Source organism: Trichosurus vulpecula, chromosome 1 (genome assembly GCF_011100635.1).
Source record: "Trichosurus vulpecula isolate mTriVul1 chromosome 1, mTriVul1.pri, whole genome shotgun sequence".
NCBI lineage: Eukaryota > Metazoa > Chordata > Mammalia > Diprotodontia > Phalangeridae > Trichosurus > Trichosurus vulpecula.
Genome location: NC_050573.1, coordinates 36,035,468 through 36,055,483, shown reverse-complemented (window position 1 = coordinate 36,055,483; position 20,016 = coordinate 36,035,468). Strand labels below are relative to the sequence as shown.

At 46.3% G+C, this 20,016-nt stretch overlaps 1 protein-coding gene across 4 annotated transcripts; it reads left to right on the top strand.

Moving 5' to 3' along the window:
- Positions 1–7,060: 7,060 nt before the first annotated feature.
- Positions 7,061–19,988, top strand: MORN3 (MORN repeat containing 3). Of its 4 annotated transcripts, none has more exons than XR_005009327.1 (8): positions 7,061–7,216; positions 11,155–11,324; positions 14,019–14,173; positions 15,097–15,256; positions 17,039–17,223; positions 18,615–18,692; positions 19,330–19,392; positions 19,753–19,988. XR_005009327.1 is itself a non-coding variant. In XM_036741062.1 (7 exons), exons 1-6 carry the CDS (start codon positions 7,137–7,139, stop codon positions 18,681–18,683), a joined length of 819 nt encoding a protein of 272 aa, XP_036596957.1. In that variant the 5' UTR covers positions 7,061–7,136; the 3' UTR covers positions 18,684–18,692; positions 19,753–19,988. The 4 variants fall into 4 exon arrangements, 2 of the variants coding, with proteins under 2 accessions (XP_036596957.1, XP_036596958.1); XR_005009326.1 differs by lacking the exon at positions 19,330–19,392 and adding an exon at positions 19,025–19,124; XM_036741062.1 differs by lacking the exon at positions 19,330–19,392.
- Positions 19,989–20,016: the final 28 nt, after the last annotated feature.

Genomic DNA, 20,016 nt, shown 5'->3' with positions numbered 1-20,016 from the left:
AGTCTTCTCACTGAAGGAGGGACCAGATTGATTATTCAGTGAGATTCCGTTTGAGAGAACTATATCCATATATCTACATATATCGCTTCAAAGTTTCATTGTACACACTTCGGCTCATTTGACCGTCACAATGACCCCGTGAAGCAGATACTGGAATAATATGGGTAACATCAGTCAATCAGTAATCATTTATTAAGTAATTATTTTATACCAAGAACTGCTCTAAAAGTTGGGAACACAAAGAAAAAGAAAAAGCAGTTCCTGTCCTCAAGGAGATTACATTCCAAAGGAGGAGAGAACACATAAACACAGTAAATAGGTACATCTAAAATGTTGTTATTGGTCCTTCATTTTTTGAAGAGGACCAATGACATCATGGTTGATATCTTGACTTGGACTTAAGTGAGACAGGATTGCACAAAGTCTCCAGCCTCACTCTCTCTTCCAGAGTCACCCAGGTCCAGTGGCAGGACAAAAGTCAGGATGACTGGTGATGGCCCCAGATGCCACGGATGTCTTTGGCATCTTTGATGTCTGGCCAAGCTCTAGGCGCCCACAGTGCCTGCTTCTTCTGCCTTAATGGTCTTTGGAACAAGTTCTCATCTGCCCATTCCACTGGGAGAAATCTTCACATAGACATCCTCCTAACTCACCAATAGGTCTGAGGCCTGTAGGTTACCCTCAACTTGATTTAGCCCGTCTGCTGAGACAGTTTACTGGGGTGTGGCCGCTATACATGCTACAGCTTCTTGGAGCCACAGGTGAGAGTTGGGTGGCAGGTGGACACCAAAGGTGGATGAGAACCCCTGAAAAGGGTTCAGGAGCCCTCACACCAGAGGTTCTGGTCCTCCTGAACACCCCTATATCACCTACATTTAAGATACAGAGCAGATGGAAGGAAACCTCAGAAGGAAACAGGGAACCAGGAAAGCACTTCTGCAGAAAGTGTCTTTTGGGCTAAGTCTAAAAGGAATCCAGGATTAATAGAATTGCAAATTAAAACAACTCCAAGGGTCTACCTTTACACCCATCAGAATGGCAAGGCTATCAAAAGGAAAGTGACAATTGTTGGAGGGAATGTGAGAAAATAGGCACATTGATGTGCTGCTTGGTACACCATAAATTGGAAATGCCACTCTGGAAAGCAATTTGGAGCTACACCCCTTGCCCTGGTGATACCATTACTCCCACACCCTCATAAAGGTCAATAAAATAAGAAAAGTGAGGAAGGAGAGCATTTCAGATATGAGGAGAAGTGATTACAAAGGTATGCATAGGAGATCGAGTGTCCAGTATGAGGAGAAGCAAGCAGCCTCACTCTGGCTGGACTGGTGTGAAGAGGAAGAGCCAGGACATCACTGTCACAGCATCATAGAGAATAAGTGGGAGGGAGGGAGGGAGTAAAGTGTCAGAAGACCTCAAAGGTAGGAGTGGGGTCAGGTTATGAAGGTCTTTGAAAACCAGACAGAGGACTTTACATTTGGTCCTGGATGTAACAGAGAGCCATTGGACTTACTGAGCGGGGCTCAGGGACACGGTTAGTCAGTCAGTCAATAAACATTTCTTAAGCACCTACTATGTATGTGCTGAAACCTAGCGCAGTTCTGAAGGACTCATGATGAAAAATGCTATCTACTTCCGGACAGAGAACTGATGAAATATGAGTGCAAATTAAAGTATAATTTTTTCATTTTATTTTTCTTGATTTTTTTTGCAACATGGCTAATATGGAAATATGTTTTGCATGATTTCATAGGTATAATCAATATCATATTGTTTGCCTTCTCAATGTTTTCTTTCTGACCACTGCCTCCCTTAATCTGCCCTGTCTCTTATTACCATTCCTTTTTTCTCTTATCCCCTGCTCTCCTGCTTCCCTGTTGGGTATAATAGATTTCTAAAATCAAATGAATGTGTGTGTGTGTGTGTGTGTGTGTGTGTGTATCTTTGCCCTCAAGAAACTTACATTGTGATAGGGTAGACAACCAGTACAGAGAAAAGTGTATTTTAAATATATATGTAAGGAGGGGGGGGATGTGATTGCCTCTCAGCTCAACTAATGTAATCCCAGAGTATGGCCTTAAATGTTGATGCTCAAAATGGTTTCTCCCCAGTGATCTCTTTACAAGGTATAAACCACTTTGATTGGGTGAAGAAGTGAATAACCTTTGGCTAACCAAACAAGCTAATGGTGCCTCTGGGGGGCATTAAATGGCTGGAGGAGTTTCCGCAGTTCCTTAGTCCAATGGTTGGATTGTCCCAGTGGAGGAGATTTCGGCTCTGAGGATACAATTTGAGAGTTAGAGCCAGGGCTCTAAGAGGGAATTGCCTTTGGGGGAAGAGGGAGGAGCGCTTTCTCTCCCCTCTTTTATTCCCCCTTCCCGGCATTGACCATGGCACCAGGGAGGCTAGATCAGTAGGAGACGGTACATCCAGCGAAGAGCACAGTAGAATACTGAGCTTGAAGGGATGCAAATGGTTGACAGAAGGAGGCAGCTTCTAGAAGTAGCCACTAGAGAAGAATGTCAACCATCGACTCAAGAAAGGTGTGTGTTCTGGCTCTCATTCCCAGAGCCAGAATGGCTACATCTCCCCATCAAGGTTCAAGGGAACCCTGTGGGTGTGTGGCCCAGGATTTTAGGAGGAAATGTTTTATACCAACTGTTCTTACTACACTGCCTTACTAAACAACCTTTGTTAAAACTCATTGAGGGCAGCTAGGTATCTATGAGTGTGTGGTCCAGGATTTTAGGAGGAAATGTGTTATACCGACTGTTCTTACTATACTGCCTTATTAAATAACTTCTGTTAAAAGTCATTGAGGGCAGCTAGGAGTCTGAGTAGATAGAGCATTGGGCCTGGAGCCTGGAAGATTCATCTTCCTGAATTCAAATCTGACTTTAGACACTTACTGGCTGGGTGACCCTGGGCAAGTCACTTAACCCTATTTGCCTCAGTTTCTTCATCCATAAAATGAGCTGGAGAAGGAAATGGCAAACCACTCCGCTATCTTTGCCAAGAAAACCTCAAATGGGGACATGAGGAGTCAGGCATAACTGAAATGACTGACCAACAATCACCAAAAAGCTCATTGAGTCAACTAGCTGATTGGTAATGGAGAGTACATAAGGTGGTAATGGAGAGTACATAAGCAGAGGCTTGTGAGCAACAGTACAGCTTCTCATGGTTATACCAGAACCCTGAGAGTAGTCAACTGACCATTAGGAACTGGCATCCCAATCCCAACACAGGTTAATTCCAGAGGGGGTGCTATCCATACAAAGTAAATACCAGGGAGTTTTGAGGAGGGAAGGCACTAGCTTTTTGTAGAAGGGGGTGCTTGGGTCAAGCTCTGAAGGAAGTCAGGGATTCCAAAAGTTTGAGGAAAGGGAACCAGAATGGGGCAGATCTGGAGGACTGAATGTTTAAAGCATGGAGGTTAAGTAGTCAACAAACAAGGATTTATTAAAAGCCTACTGTGTGCCAAACATTGTGCTAGGCACTATGAATTCAGCCCTGAAGGGGCTTACATTCTATCAGAAGAGAAATGGAATGTCTTATACAAGGAATGCAACTAGGCCAATTTGACTGAAACTTAGAATGTGTGAAACAGCCTAGAGATGTTACTGCTGTTAGATTGAAAAAGGCTTTAAGTACCAAACAAGAACTTGATTCTAGAAGTATTAAGGAATCACTGCAGGATTTTAAGCTAGGTCAGACCTGGGCTTCAGGAAGATCACTTCAACAGTTGCATGGAGGGTAGACTTATAGGCTATCAGTTCATTCATCCAGAAAGCACTTATCAAATGCCTATGGTATACAATCCTATGCTAAATATTGGTAGAGACACAAACACAAATAATATCTAGTAGAAGGAAGTATGACACATAAACAGATAAATTTAATTCAAATCATACTATCATAGATTTAAATCTGGAAGGAGCCAAAGAGGTCTTCTTGTTCAACTCATTTTATTTTAAAAATTTTTATTATTTAATGTTTAACACTTCTTTTAAAATTTTGAATTCCAAATTCTCTTCCTCCCTCCAGCCCTTTCCCCACCCATTGAGAAGGCAGGCAATATGACATCAATTATGCATGTGAAACCATGCAAAACATATTTCCATATGAGCCATGTTACCAGGAAAAAAAAGAAAGCAAGAACATAAAATGAACAAACTATACTTTAATTTGCACTCAGAGTTCATCAGTTTTCTCTGTGGAGGTAAGTAACATTTTTCATCATGGGTCCTTTGGAATTGTCTTGGGTCGTTTTATTGCTCAGAGTAGCTAAGTCTTTTACATTTAATCATATTATAATGTGCTGTACAATGATCTCCTGGTTCTGCTCACTTCATATGCACCAATTTATATAGGTCTTTCCAGGTTTTCAGAAACTACTCCCCTCATCATTTCTAATAGTACAATAGTATTGCATCACATTCATATACCACAGCTTGTTCAGTCATTCCCTAATTGATGGGCATTCCCTCAATTTCCAATTCTTTGCCATCACAAAAAGCTGTTATACTTTTGTACGTATAGGTCCTTTTTCTTTATTTTAAAATCTCTTTGGGATACAGACTTAATAACGGTATCAATAGGTCAAAAGGTATGCACATAACCCTTTGGTCATAGCTCCAAATTGTTCTCCAGAATGGGTGGACCAGTTCACAACTCCATCAACAAGACATTGGTGTACCTATTTTTCCACATCCCTTCCAGCATTTGTCATTTCCCTTTTCTGCCATGTTAACCAATCTAACAGATATGAGGTGGCAACTCATAGTTAACTTAATTTGCATTTCTCTAATCAATTGTGATATAGAACACTTTTTTTACCTGACTATAGATAGCTTTGATTTCTTCTTCTGAAAACTACCTGTACATATCTTTTCATCATTTATCAATCAGGATGGCTCTTATTTTTACAAATTGACTCAGTTCCCTATATATTTGAGAAATTAAGCTTTTATCAGAGAAACTTGCTGTGAGAAATTTTGATATTACTTCATTGTCTATGGTACCGTCTAGCAAAATGTAATTTCCCTAGGTCTTTTGGCTTTTGCTTTGACTGAGATATGATTGCTACCCCTGCTTTTTTTTTTTCACTTCGACTGAAGCACGATAGATTCTACTGCAGCCCCTTATTTTAACTCTTGTGTGTATCTTTCTGTTCCAAGTGTTTCTTGTAAATGACATGTTGTTGGACTCTGGTTTCTAATCCATTCTGCTATCTGCTTCCATTTTATGGGTGAGTTCATGCCATTCACATTCACAGTTATGATTACTATTTATTTCCCTCCATCCTATTTTGTTGTTTACCCTTCTTTCAGCCTGTCCCTCCTCAAAAGTCTATTTTGCTTCTGACCACTGCCTCCCTTAATCTTCCCTCCCTCTTGTTATTCTTTCTTTTATCCCTTTCAGCCCCTACTTCCCTGTTGGATAAGATACATTTCTAAACCCAAATAAATGGTATATGTGTATGTGTGTGTGTGTGTGTGTGTGTGTATTCTTCCCTCTTTGAACCAATTTCGACAAGAGTGAGATTCAAGTGTTAGCTGCCACCACCACCCATTTTGTCCTCCACTCTAAAATTTTTTCTTTTTATATTCAACTCTCTCATTTTAAAGATGAGCAAACTGAGGCCCATAGAGGTTAAGTAACTTGCTTAGAATTTGGGAAATGTAGAAAAGTACAAACAGATGCTCATTAACTGATACCCAATCTCAGCTATGCTTTAGATACAATATCTAATTTGAGCCTCACAAACCCTTTGAGGTAGATACAAAAGAGATTACAAATGAGGAAGCTAAAGATTCTGAGAGGATAAGCAATTTACCCATGGTCACACAGCTAGTAAATGTCAGAAGCAGCATTTGAACACAGGGCTTCCTAAAAGCAGGTCTAGCAATCTACACATTATGCCATGCTATCTCTCTAAAAACAAATTATTACACAATATGCATTTTAATGATCTGCATTTGTGTCTTCTACCTTACTAGACTGAGCTCTGTGAAGAAGGCAGGACCCCATATTCTCTAAATTTTGTTTCTCCCCTGGTCAGCAGCCAAGATGATGTTCAACACACAACCCTGTTGAATTGAGAACCAAAAGAAAGCTAGACCTGGAGGCAACAAGAGCTGGGTTCCAATCTTGTCTCTGCCCCTTACTAACCTCTATGACTGTGGCCAAGTTGTTTAACCTCTCTGAACCTCAGTTTCCCCAATAGATGGGGTAAGATGCAAATGGGATCCTAGGATTGTAGCTAGACTTTAGAGGTTACACAGTTATAGCATTCACTGATGTATAGAGCTGGAAGCGACCTAAGACGTCATTAAGTTTTACAGACTGGGACCCCAAAAGGTCAGTGATTTGCCCTGGGTCCTACAGCTTAAGTGGCAGGGTGAGAATTCCCAGCCAGGGCCTCTGGCTCCTAAGCCAAAGTCCTCTCGATAGAACAGCCTGCCTCCTTCATGTGGGTAAAGTGCTTTGCCAACTCGGGAACTCTGTAAATTATTATTAGATGCCTGCTGACCACCTTCTGACTCCTTTTTTTCAGCTTTGACTCCCTGGTAACCATTTTCCCTCTCTCCTTCACAGTCCAAAGCTTATTCTCTCACCCCTGGCAGTCCTGTGGGCACCGAGCCAGGCCAAGCTACTGCCTCCAGAGGAATATTAGGCCTTTTTCAAGGGTCCCTTCCCACCCTCCCACCCCCACACCCTGCCCCATCCTTCCCCTCCCCCATATCTCTGCCTCAGTGGGGAGGGAGGGGCAGGGAAGAGGGGCATGCTTCTTGGGCTCAGAGAACCCCAGGGCTCCCCACCATCGCAACCACCTCTGGGCTCCGCCCCAAGCTGGCCCGGGAGGCACACGCCAGGCTGCTCTTGAGTTGTCCTAGCGTTGCCAGGGTGACCCCGGCTGGGTCCTGGGCTTGAGTGCACGCGCTGCTCTGCTGTCAGGCGGAGGCCGGGCCAAAGTTTTGGACCGACAGTTCCTTGGCTCCTGGGAGTTAGGGGCGGGGCCAGGGCACCTCGAGGTGAGTGCGTGTCTCCAGAAGGCTGCGGTGGAAGGACTTGCCTGAATCGTCTGAACCTCCGTGCAGGCGCGGACCCAGGCTGTGCAAGCCAGAGAGATGCCAGAGCACCTGCCCGGGAGCCCTGTCCCTCCTCCGACCCCCCACTCTCTCCACCACCACCTGGAGCGATCCGTGAGGTGTCCCCCGCTTTCCCCCAGCCCTGCCTCTCGCCCTCTTACTTTGCCATGGAGATATTGGGGGGAGGGGCTCCCAGAGAGGAAAGGGTGGGGGACCCGACCCCCCAAGGATGAATGCCTCCTTGGGCAGGAGTTTCCGGAGAACCTTGAAGTCAGGACACCGGCCTTCTAGTCCTTAATTACCACGTAAATTGATTAACCTCTCTGAGGCCAAATGTTCTACTTTGTATTATGGGGGATTTGGGACTAAGATGGTCACGGAGTCTTTCTAGGACTCTAACAAAACTCAGGCACGCTGGAGATGGGCTGCTTCCTTCCACTCGCTTCCCTTCCACTTGGTGCGTGGGATTAATCAATCCCGCCTGGTCACCCCTGCGCCTGGCCCCCCTCCTCACACATCCCCCCGCCTGGCCCCCCTGCCCTCCTTTCTTTTCTTTGTCGAGGCTCCTCTCAGGTGGCACCGCCGATGGATGCTCCCCTAGCTCTAAAATCTCGTTTTTCACTCATCCGTGCAAACGTCGTCTAAAAGAATATAACCTGGCTATGGCCAGGGACTGTGATTTTCCTGGTCTTTGCAACCCCTGCGATGCTTCGCATCTGTTGTTGATCAGGCTTTTATCTGCCATTTCCGACTCTTGGTGACCCCATTTGAGGTTTTCTTGGCCAGGATACTGGAGTGGTTTGCCATTTCTTTCTCCAGCTCATTTGACATATGAGGAAATTGAGGCAGAGTGAAGTTACTTGCCCAGGGTCACCCAGCTAGTGTCTGAAGCTGGATTTGAACTCAGGAAGAAGAGTCTTCCTGACTCTGGGCTCAGTATTCTATCCATTGTGCCACCTAGCTGCCCTTTGCACATAGTAGGGGCTTGGTAAATTACCTCCAAATTCTTCCCATTCTGTAGTCAGGCACTGTATTAGCAACTCGCTTCATTGGACTTCAGCCTGCCTTGGAGTCTGGAGAAATCTAAGCTCAGAATACTTCTGCGAATCCAGAATTAGGTGACTTGGGGGCAAATCTCTTCCTTTCCCTGTCTCAGTTTTTTCTTCTTTAAAATGGGGATAACACCTGCTGTGTGTTTGTTACTCTCAGAGCTACGTGATCACCAAGAGACAATGAATGTTGTGGTTTGTGACTTCTTAGCCCCAGAATTATCAGCTATTATTACTGATTAATCCTCTCCTGTCCCTAGAAGTCCTGAGGATTTCCTGATGCACAGCCAGACCCCAAGAAATTTTTAAAATTTGTTTTAAAATTAGTTTTCAATTATCAATCACTTTTTCTTCTTGCCTCCCCGCCCCCCGACATTGAGAAGAAACAAAACCTTTGCAACAAAAATGCAGAGTCAAACAAAGCAAAATCCTACATTGTTCAGGTCCAAAAAATGTATGGACCATGAGTCCATCACCTGGCGGGGCAGAGGGGAAGGGAAAGGGAAAAGGGAGGGGTCCTCTGGAATCCTGCTTGGGTGGTGTTTTGCTGTTTTTCAGAGTTCTTAAGTCTCTCAAAGTGCTTCCTTTTTTACTGTGCTGTTCTTACTGTATGAAGACCCAGAGAACTGAGAGACATCTTGATGGAAACCTCTCCCCATCCAATACTTTACCTCAATTAATTCCACTGAATACATCAAACATTTATTATGCTTCTGTTAAGTGCAGGGCCTCTGGGCTAGGCATTTCCGATACAAAGATGTGTTGGGTTTTTTCTTTAGAAAAAAAAAAGCTGCTTTTAAAGAATTGAAAATTTAACAGGATAGGAAGGAGAAATGAACAATTAACTATGATAGAAACTCCAGTGGAGGTAGAAAGTAAAAGTTTGGGGGATGAGGGGTTACATGAGCTGTCTGCTTCCGGGCTTTACTCACCCCTCCCCCAAAGGGTGCCCTCTTCCCCCACCTCCCAACTTGATCAAATTTCTTATTATCCTAGCACTTTAAAAAAATTCCAGAAAGTAACAGATCCATGAAATCTCTGAGTCAGAAATCTTATCCTTGACCTCTGCCAAGAGATTTGCCTTGCCTCATCTCCCCTCAAGGCCAGTAGTGGAGGCAAAATTATGCTTACTGTGGTCTGCAGAGGTGGGGGAAGGAGGAGGGACAGGAGAGGAAAAGACTTTGGACTAGGAGTAGGAAAGTCTGGGTTCTAGTGTCTGTCCTACCATTGACCCCTTGTGTGACCTTGGAGAGGTATCGTTTCCTCTCTTTTAAAAAAATATTTTGGGAGGTGATCCTGGTTAAATGACTTGCCCAAGGTCACACAGCTAGTAAGTGGGTTTCCTCTCTTTAGGTCTCCTCTTTAGATTCCTCTTCTGTAAAACAAGCGAGTTATGCTAGATGGTCTCAAAGACCCCTCTCAACCCCGACATTCTGTGTTCTAAGGGTCCTCCCAACTCCGACATTCTTAAGTTCTAAGGGCTCTCCCAACTCTGACATTTTGTGTTCTAAGGGCTCTCCCAGCTGACATTCTGTGTTCTAAGGGCCTTCTCAGCTCTGACCTGTTCTAAGCTTAGGCCCTTATAGCCCTAACATTCTATATTCTAAGAGCCCTCTCAACTCTGAGGTAATAGGTTCTAAGGTCTTTTCTAGCTTTGAAATTCTGTGTTCTAAGGTCTCACCTGGTTCTGATATTTTCCCTCTCAGCCCTGAAATCACATGCTGTAAGGCAAAAGTTCAAAACTCCCAAGCCTGTTGAGATAAGCCATATGTAAAACTCTCAAGTGTGGCTTGAACCAGATAAAAAATACAACTGGAAAATATTTAACAAAACAAAAATACAATACAACACAGATAATGTTCATTTGTAGTTTTCTAAGTCAACATTGTCTTCTGGGATCAGTTTCTGAGTTTGCTCTGAGGTCTTTTCCAGCTTTTAAAGCTCGACATTCTATGGTCCTCTTCCAGCTCTAACATTCTGTGTTCTATGGTCCCAACCAGCTCAGATGGTCAGTATTCTAAGGCTCTTCCTATCTCTGGCCTGCTGTGTTCTAAGATCCTTCCCCCATCTGGTGTTCTAACTTCTGAGGTCCCTTCCAATTCTGCTGTCCTTTGTCCTCTGCTTCCTGCTGGCACTGCTCTTGTGCTTTGGGCCACCTCCTAGCCGTGACATTTTATGTTCTACAGCCTCTTCAAGCTCTGACATTCTCCTATTTAAAACTCCTTGTACCATTGGGCGTTTCCATTACTGATCTTACACCCAATCTGGACAGAAGATAACATGACTCCAGTAGGCCTCACCTCAATGTCACTAATACCTAATCTCCCCTGTGTCTGTTTGAAGACACCTCAACATTCCACCCAGGAATCCCTAGTCTAAGAGAGACCTAGGGTCCCCAGATCCCATGGAGTGCCTGCTGCTAGGGTCCTGTTGGATTCAGGGATCCCAGACATGTACCCTCCAGATTCTTCCTCTCCTGGTCTCTCCAGAGCTTCAGAGGATTGGCTGGGGATTCCAAATGACTTGCATAAAAGGGATGTCTCTGGCCCTGCTATCCTGCACCATGTGCACCCCAACTTATCTCTCCTGCCCTTTCTGTGCCCTTCCCCTACAGCTGACCTCTTTTAGCTTCTGTTGGTGGCTTCCAAGGACCAAGGGTTGGCTGCAGGATACCAAATAAGGACCAGTGTCCCAAGGCTCTGATGCCATGACAACCCCCGCTGTGGGCCCACCCACCCTGGCTTACCTATTGTGTCATCATGGCTCCCTGGGAAGGGTTTGGGGGGGTCAGGGTTACCTCAAAGTCAGTCAAGCAGAAGAAGGTACCAGCGGGGCAGGACATCACCCCCGGGGACTGAAAACATCTTGAAATGACACCTTGAAGCTGTCTAACAAAATTGACATCTAGGAAAAGTCCCCGGACCCAAAGGACCCTGGGTCCAAGCAAACACTGACTCTGACATCAGACAAGGTCCCTCCCTCTCTAATGCTTCCGTTCCTTCTCTCAGGTCCTCCACTGAGGCTAAGAACACCATGCCTATCACTAAGATCCCTAAGGTCACCCAACCCTTGTGGGTTGAGTGGGATCGGAAGGCCCAGAAGAATGGCCTGAGACACGAGGTTTATGCTGTCAATGGCGACTGCTATGTTGGGGAATGGAAGGACAACAAGAAACACGGTAAGGACCTTCTGAGGATGGTCAACAGGCCGGTGGGGTCATCGTGACTCTCTGGAGGCACCCCCTAAAAGGTTAGATCAAGACTTAAAACATGCCCATTTCATGAAGAAACTCGGAACTGATGCATGTCAAAGTATGTTAGAGAACCATATAATAGAGAGTAGCCAGGAACCCAGAGGTCATCTGGTCCAATTCCTGACCATTCATAAAGGAAGAAACTGTCCTTAAATGCTGAAGATATGAGAAGTCAGAGTGATCTTCCACCTTCCTTCATGGCACGGTGGAAAGAACACTAGATTTGGAGTCACAGACCTGAGTTTGAATCCTACCGCCATTTAGTTACTGCCTATAGCAGTCACCTCTCAGGGACTCAGTTTCCTTATCTGTAAAGTGAGGGGATTGGACTAGAATGGCCTCTGAGGTCCTGTCCAGGTCTCAGTCTGTGATTCTGTAATGGCTTCCTGATTCATTCACTCATTTGTTCAGTTATTTAATTATTAATTGCTTGCCCACAACATACAGAACTGCTCATTACCAGATTCACACACTCAGAAGGGACCTCGGTGGCCATGGAATTGAACTGAAACCTGACTGAGATTGTCTTCTATAGAATCTCCACCAAATGGCTGCATCCATCCTCCAGCTGATCATTAACTCATCCCTGAAAAGCTGGAAGTAATCTCCAAAAACACTGAGTCTCCAAACTCCTCGTTTTTGCAGATGAGGAAACTGAGGCCCAGGTAGGTTGTGATTTTGCTAGGGTCACATCAGGTAGTAAGTTTCAGACGCAAATTTGAATCCAGGACCTTGGACTGAACCACGCCCTCTGCCTCGTCATACCTGCCTTCCAGTGAGCCAGCATTCTGTATTTCCACAGCTTTCCTCTCCAATTTTGCAAGCTGGGGCCAAGCAGAACAAGCTTTAATCCCTCCTGACTTTCCAGTTCTCTCAATCTGTCACTCCTGCCCCTTAGAATCCTTCAAACCTCAGCTCAGGCCAAACACTATCTCTCACCTCCCTTTCCTGATCTCTTGTTCCCAAATGACTTTAGACTTACATGTACATGTATGTCCATCCCCCGCCCAATAAAATATAAACTCTTCAAGGGAAGGGAGTCTTTGTATCATCAGCACTGAACACAGTGCCTTGCACGCAGTGGGCGCCTAATAAATAAATAAATGATTGATTCTTCCTGGCACACAAAGTCCCTTACACACACACATATGACCTAGAGTATGGGCCCCCAACCTGGCAATCTTGATTCCTTACCAGGTTGATCGTCTAGCTTTTATGCTTCCTAGGGATTTCCAGCAGGGAAAGGAGAAAGCTTACTACCTGTGTGACCTTGGGTAAGTCATTTAACTTCCCTGGGCCTCAGTTTCCTCACCTGTAAGATGAGGGAGTTGGACCAGATGGACCTCTGAGTTTCCTTTCAGCTCTAGATTGATGCTAGAAGCATATCCCCTCAAAACAACTCCTTTCCTGCATGACCTTGGGCAAGTCACTTAACCCCAATTGCCCAGCCTTCCCCCCTCAAAAGAAAAACCAGCTCCTTCCTCTTAGACTGGGTAAGTATGAGACTTAAGGATCTTTGTGCAAGACTACCCAGTGACTTAGGGACCAAGCCATAACTATCCATTGAAAAATGTTTATTCAGCACCCACTACATGCCCTGCACTGTACTGCGTGCTGGGGATGCAAAGACATCAGTGAAACAGTTCCTGCCCTCAAGGAGCTGACATTCTATCAAGGGAGATAACATGTACTTAGGTGAGCCTATTAAAAATATAATACAAAATAAGGGCCAGTTGGTGGTGCTGGACCTGGAACTCAGGAAGATCCAAGTTCCAATGTGGCCGCAGACACCTCTAGCCATGTGACCTTGGGCAAGTCACTTAACTTCCCAATGAAGTAGGAAGGAATAGGGATAAGGGACCTCAGTTCCCTTATTGTGAAATGGGGATCATAATAGCACCTACGTCTCAGGGTGGTTGCTAAAACGAGATATTTTAAAGTGTTTTTATAAGCATTAAGCACTAAATAAATTTGAGCTATACCTTAGTTTTGGGAGAGAGAACGCTAGCAGTGCCCAGAGGTGGGGAGGGAATCACAAAAACCTTCCTGTAGAAGGAAAAGCTGGGGATTCTAGGAGGCCGAGGTAAGGAAGGAGGGCACCCCAGGAATGGAGACTAGCCTGTGCCGAGGAATGGATGGAGATGGGAGATATGGAGTGTAGTGAGAGAAGAACCACAAGCAGGCTGGTTTAGTTGGACTGCTGTGTACAGGAAGTGGGGGGATAATGTATGATGAGGTTGGAAAGCTAGGTTGGGGCCAGGTTGCGAAGGGTTTCAAAAGCCGATGGCCACTGGAATTCCGTGAGTACGGAAGTTACATGGTCAGGCCTGACCAACTTCAGACATCCTGAGTCCGTAGTCACTCTTCCCTAGACCCTGTCTCCAAGAGAATAAACCAGTTTGGCATCTCAGGAGAGCCCAACGACAAGGAACGGGAATGCTGACCCAGGAAGTGGAGTTTGCTGTTGAATGTTGTCTCAGAAGCGGGAAAGGGGTTCAGAAAAGTGCTGGGCAAGGAAATCCCATTGGGAGCCCAAACTGAGAGCCCCATCAGGGAGAAGATAGCTGTTCTTCCAGCAAAGTGATCTGAGCCGTGTCTGGTATTGTCCCTCCCCATCAGGAAGAGGAATCCAGAGATGGAAAAAGAGTGGAGCTATCTACCAGGGAGAATGGAAGTTTGGGAAGAGAGATGGTTATGGGATCCTCAGCCTTCCTGATCCTGTGAATAAATATAAGAAGGTCTACTCTGGCTGGTGGGCAAACGGCAAAAAAGCTGTGAGTTTGGGCTGTTCCTCAGCAAGAGGAGAAGAGGGGGTCTGAGGTGAGGGTTGGAGGGAAGGAGGGCCATACTGGGCGTGGGGGACCCCAGAGGCTGCTGCCTGTCTGGGGAGGTTAAGGGAAAATGAACCCCAAGACTTAAGGAGGAAGAGGGACTCAGAAACCAGGGAAAAAGAGAAGAGGTCTGAGAGAGGGTGACAAAGGGTGTCTCAGGGTCAGCTCCCCTCAGTATCACAGGAATCAAACCATTAGCAAACAGGAAGCAGGAGAAAGGAGAGATATGGGGGTGGGAGCCACAACTAAGTGCCAACCCAGACAGATTGGGAGGCAAAGAGGCCATGGGGCTAGGGCTTCCTCCTACTTTGGAACTGGGGGTGGACTAGGAAATCTCTCCTCCCAAAAGGGGCCTAGCCTCTGTGCCACCCACACCCTAGGTTTCTCATTTCCTGGCTTTATTTTCTAGACTGGGGGCCTTTGTTGTAGGTCCTAGGTACCTCTGGGCTTCCCATAGACTAAAAACTTCCCATGCTATTATGGGTGGTGAGAAAAGGGGCTGGAAAAAATGCAGGATTGGGGGCCCAGGGCCAACCAGAGCAAAAGTCAAATCCTTAGCTTCCTTTCCTGGAGTTGGGAAGAGGCCTGGAAAATGAATGAGCCTTCCCTAAACTCTAGCCCACTCTGCCCTCCTTAGGCAGGACTGTGTTGTGAGAATGGTGTCCAGTTTGGTGTCAGTAATACCTGGGTTCAAATCCTAGTTCTGACATTAGCTATGTAACATTAAATGGCTAGCCCATTTAATGTTTTCTTAGCCTCAGTTTTCTCATCTCTAGAATGGGGGTGATTATCCTTTCACTAGGTCGTGGACTTAATTGATTGCTTGATGGGGTGTTGAGGCAGGTTGACCCCTCTGCCTCCTGCAGGGCTATGGTATCCGGTACTATGGACCCAACGAATACTATGAAGGAGAGTGGAAGAATGGCCTTCGAAGTGGATGGGGCCGCATGTACTATGCCAATGGGGACATCTACGAGGGCCAGTGGAGTGAGGGCCTGAGAGATGGGGAGGGCATGCTCCGCCTAAGTAAGTTTCACTGGGCTCTGCCCCTAACCAGTGAATTCACTTTTAGAAAACTGTACATTTGCCGAATTGCCTAATAGAAGTTACACAAATATGTGGGTCTTGCCCTCCGGCAGCCCAGCATGTCCTGACAACACAGAACAATCAAGCTAGAAGTTGGCTTTAGAAGCCATCTAGGCATGGAATTGTAAGGCAATGTGTACTCCAACATACCAATGGATATGTGATCTCATCCATATGAGTAATATTCCCTCCAAAGATGCAGATCCCAACCTATCCGTGCCTGCCCAGCCTGGGCAACTCTTGTCCCTGTCATCTCCCATCAGTTCACCATAGCACCAGTGTGCTGGACAGCTTCCTTCGGTCCTCCTGATTTCTTAAGCCTACCCATGAAGAACTCATGTTCTCCATGGGTCATCCCTTGCCCTTGCTATGTGAGCAAGCTGCTCATTCTTTTTAAATCATACCTGTATTTCTTTGAAAACATGTTTATACCACTTAAAGTCTTTACTTATTTAACCTCACTGGGCCTTAGTTTCCTTATCTGTAAAATGAGAAAGTTGACTTAGATGGTCATTTTGGTCCTTTCTAGCTATAGAGCCGGAGTTCTTAACTGGGAGGTGTGGTCCATGAATTTAAAAAAAAAAATTGGTGACATCTAATTAGTTTCCTTTGTAATCCTATGTATTTCATTTTATGCACCTATAAACAATCTGAGGAGGGGATCCATAGGCTTCACTAGACTGCAAAGGGGGTCCAATCACACACGTACACCCCACAATTAAAAATTCCTGCCCAGACCTCCGATTCCATGATGCTAAGAGCTGACATTTACATGGTGCTTTTAAGTTTTGCAAAGTGCTCCATATCCATGATCTTCGAGTCTCTCAAGCCCAGGGTAGATATTAGATGTATCCTCACCCCCATTTTACAGATGAGAAAAGCGAGGTTCTGTAGTATAGATGACTTGCCCACATTCACACAACTAGTGAAACTCAAGTTTCTTCTGACTCTTAAGTCCAGCATTTGCTCTGGTCCAACACCAATTTTAAAAATTATTTTCATGGATGCTATGTAAAGATCTCTCTTTCATTTCCCAATGAACCCCACCCCCTCCCCATTCTCCCTTGTAACAGATAAGTATGCTCAAGCAAAAGAAGTCAAGATGTTCGCAACATCTGAAAATGAATGCTTTTCTTTACATTTTCGTGGTCATCGAGTAAACCATTCTGGTTCTGATTGCTCGGCTCTGCCTCTGTTCACCTAAGTCTTCCTAGGTTTCTCTGAATTCCTCATACACATCTTTGTTTGTGGTACAATTACATTCACTTATCACAGCTTGCTCATCTGTTATTCTTTATTACAGCAAAAAGTCCACCACTCATTTTTACATGAGAAGCAAGGAGAAGGAAGTGAGCTATTGAAGGTCTTAGTTCCCTAGATTGGCAGTTGGGACCCTCCCCACTCTGCCTGGCACTTCCCCCCTCCATCCCTCATCACCTCAGTCCAGAGTGATCAAGGCTTCCTTCTCGGAACTCACCTGCCATTCACTTACCTTCTTGTATCATAAGGGAGTTGTTTCTCTTCAGCTAGACTATAAGCTTCTATGTGGGCCTCATGGGACCTAACACAGGGCTGGGCCAGCCAACTACTGGTTGACTGATTTCTGTTGTTCAGGTGCTCTTGGTTGCTCATGTCTTCTAGAAAGGCTGGATGCCAAAGGCCAAGGTTCCAGCCTCACCCCCCACCACATCCCCCCTCCCTTTCTTCTTTACTTCTCCACAGGCAACGGAAACCGCTATGAAGGTTGTTGGCAATATGGGATGAAGAATGGGACTGGCCGCTTCTTCCATCTGGACCACGGGCAGCTCTTTGAGGGCTTCTGGGTAGATGACGTGCCCAAATGTGGGACCATGATCGACTTTGGTCGAGATGAAGCCCCTGAGCCCACCAAGTATCCCATCCCAGAGGTCAGTTGGCCACACACATCCTCTCTCCTTCCCCCTTTTTTTCAAAAAGCATCAATCCAACATTTTATTAAGCCTCTACAACCCTTGCATGGTATATAGAGTTTAGAAGGACTTGGGTTCAAGTCTGTCAGGCACATCCTGATGTCTCAGACAAATCTCAAAGACTCTTATGTTGTAGAGTGGGTGCCAGACTGCATTGATGGAGGGAGTTTTCTCAAAGGAAGCTCCCTAGAGGGATAAAAATCACATACCCAGGCCTCCCCCCACCATAAAAATGTGCCAGGCACGCTCTTGGTAGTGGGGGTTCAAAAACAGAGGAAGAGACATTTCTAGCCCTCGGCATTTACAAGCACCAATATAGACTCTACCAAGTATGACAAAGTTGTTGCAAGAAAATAAAATGCCAATGTTGGGGAAAGGTCTTGTTTAGGAAATGGCGCCCAAAGTGTGCTGTGAAGGGAGGCTGATCCCTCTGGCACCCCCTTTCTGCCTGAGTATCCATACCTCTTTAGAAGGCCTAGCAACCCTCCCAGGATACAGGACAATCAGGATGCTACAGTGGGAAAATAAACAAACAAAACCTCCCAGAAAACCTGGGTTCGATTCCTAGACCCAGAGAAGTCACTTTCATTTCTCTAGCACGGAAAAGAGAGACATAAAATATTTATACTACCTGCCTCACAGCATGGTACAGGGGGATGGACAGGCACTGGCTCTGGACCCAGAGGGCCTGGGTTCAGATCCAGACTCTGATTCTTATTGCCTGCGGGATGTCTGGCAAGTCATTTATCCCCAGTGGGTCTCAGTTTCCTATCTACAAGTTGAGATGGTTGTTCTAGAAGGCCCCTGATCTTTCCAGCCCTGGGCCTATGATTTTGTGATGCTTTAAGGTGGGAAGGAAGAACGGGAGTGGTTAGGGCACTGGGCTTGCAAATCAGGAAGACCTAGGTTCGAATCCTGCCTAAAAAGACAGATTTATGACCCTGGGCAAATCATAACTTCTAGCGCTACTGTGAGGATCAAGTTTAACGAACCTTCAGAGTGTTTCACCTGTTCCAGATGTTGGGGCTCAGAATCCCAGCTGCTAAATTGTCGGCTGCTCACCTTGTGAGCCCTTGGCAGGGGCTGCCAAAAGCCAGAAGTCACCTGTCTCTCTTCTTGCCCGGCCCCATCCCTCCTCCCACAGGGAGGGAGACAGGACACACCCAGATCTGGGCCAGGCCGCCAAGGGAGAAACAAGAGCCTTTTGTCAGAGGACTCAGACCAGGCCAGCTGGCCTTCCCCCAGACAGGTTGGGTTGGCAAGGGGCTGGCAGAGAGGGCAACTCAACCCCGCTCCCTCCTCACCTGTCCCAAGTTCACACTGACCAAGGGCTCCTCACTTCCCTCCAGATTGAACTGCTGAATCCAGATAAGGTGTTGGAGGAAGCTGTTGCCACGTTCATCCAGGAGGAAGACTGAAACCATCGGGTAGAAACGACAGGGGCTGAATCAGTGGAAGCAATAGGGTGGGGCTGGTCAGGAGCTCCCCCTTCCCCAAGGCCAAGTCATCAGGGCCCTTGGGGGGAGGCCATGCAGGGTGGGTCAAGCTGATAAAGGGAAGGTGTAACGAGGGGCCCTGTGTCTGCCGTCACCTCATTTCCTCTGACAGGCTTTGGGGAGCAGGGAGGGGAGGAGACAGATCTGGGATGGGGCTGTGCAGACTGAAAGCAGCTGAGGACCCAAGCTCTCTGCTGAGGACAGGGCTATTGCTTCTGTTAAATGGCCCGGAACACACATTTGGCAAATCGCTCTCCCTCCAGCCAAACATTCTGCCAAAGGAATGGGCAGCTGGACCAGAGAGGGTGGTTGGCCTTTTCTCCCTGGCGGCACAGCATCTGGGGGTCATCCGCTTCACCTAAGGTAGAGTCCTAGGCCTGAAACTCTTTTACCCCAACAGCTCTCCAGTCTTAAAGGAAAGAGCCCAGGAAGTGAGATAACCTGGGCCTCCTCACTGGGTGACTCCGGTAGATTACCTCTTATAAGACTAACCTGCCCCGTGCATGGCTGTTGGGGATATCTGCCCAGCTCTATCTACCATTTCCCACTGATGCCTTCCTTCTTCCAGGGCTGGGGCTGAAAGGGACCTTAGAACACAGGAGGTTGGCCCAGGAGGGAGCCTAGAACACAGGTCAGGGCTGGGAGGGGGCTTAGAACATAGATCAGGTGGGAGGGGGACCTAGAACACAGGTCAGGGCTAGGAGGGGGTTCTAGAATACAGATCAGAGCTGGGGAGGAGGCTTAGAACACAGATCAGGGCTAGGAGGGGGCTCAGAACATAGATTAGGGCTGGCTGGGAGGGGTCTAAAACATAGATTAGGGCTGGGAGGAGTGGGCCTAGAACACAGGTCAGGGCTGGGCTGGGGCCTAGAGCACAGATCAAGATTGGGAGGAGGCTTAGAACAGTAACTTTCAGAACAGCTTTAGAACAGAGAATGTTGGAGCTTGGGGAAACCTTAGAGACCATCCAGTCTTAGCTTTTCTTTTACAGATGAGGGAACGGCTCAGAGAGGGCACTTCCTTTGCCAAGGTCACACAGCAAGTTAGCGGCAGAGGACAGAACAGGAGCACCAGGCTCTTGGCGCCCGATCTGGGGACCCTTGTTCACTGACCATCAAGAGATCCACTCCTGCCACCCCTTTTCACTCGAAAGTGCTACACAAAGAGTGTTTTGTGGGATTTTTTCTTTAATCTGAGTAAAAATCTGGCCATCAAAATTTCCTAATACATCCTGGGCTCTGAAAATCAATTGTCA

What these genes read in the sequence shown, in the direction of transcription:
- MORN3 (XM_036741062.1), top strand. Translation starts at nt 7,137, where the DNA reads ATGCCAGAGCACCTGCCCGGGAGCCCTGTCCCTCCTCCGACCCCCCAC. An exon ending in CACCTGGAGCGATCCGTGAG is followed by an intron (nt 7,217 to 11,154) that starts GTGTCCCCCGCT and finishes TCCTTCTCTCAG; the next exon opens with GTCCTCCACTGAGGCTAAGA. An exon ending in CCAAGTATCCCATCCCAGAG is followed by an intron (nt 17,224 to 18,614) that starts GTCAGTTGGCCA and finishes ACTTCCCTCCAG; the next exon opens with ATTGAACTGCTGAATCCAGA.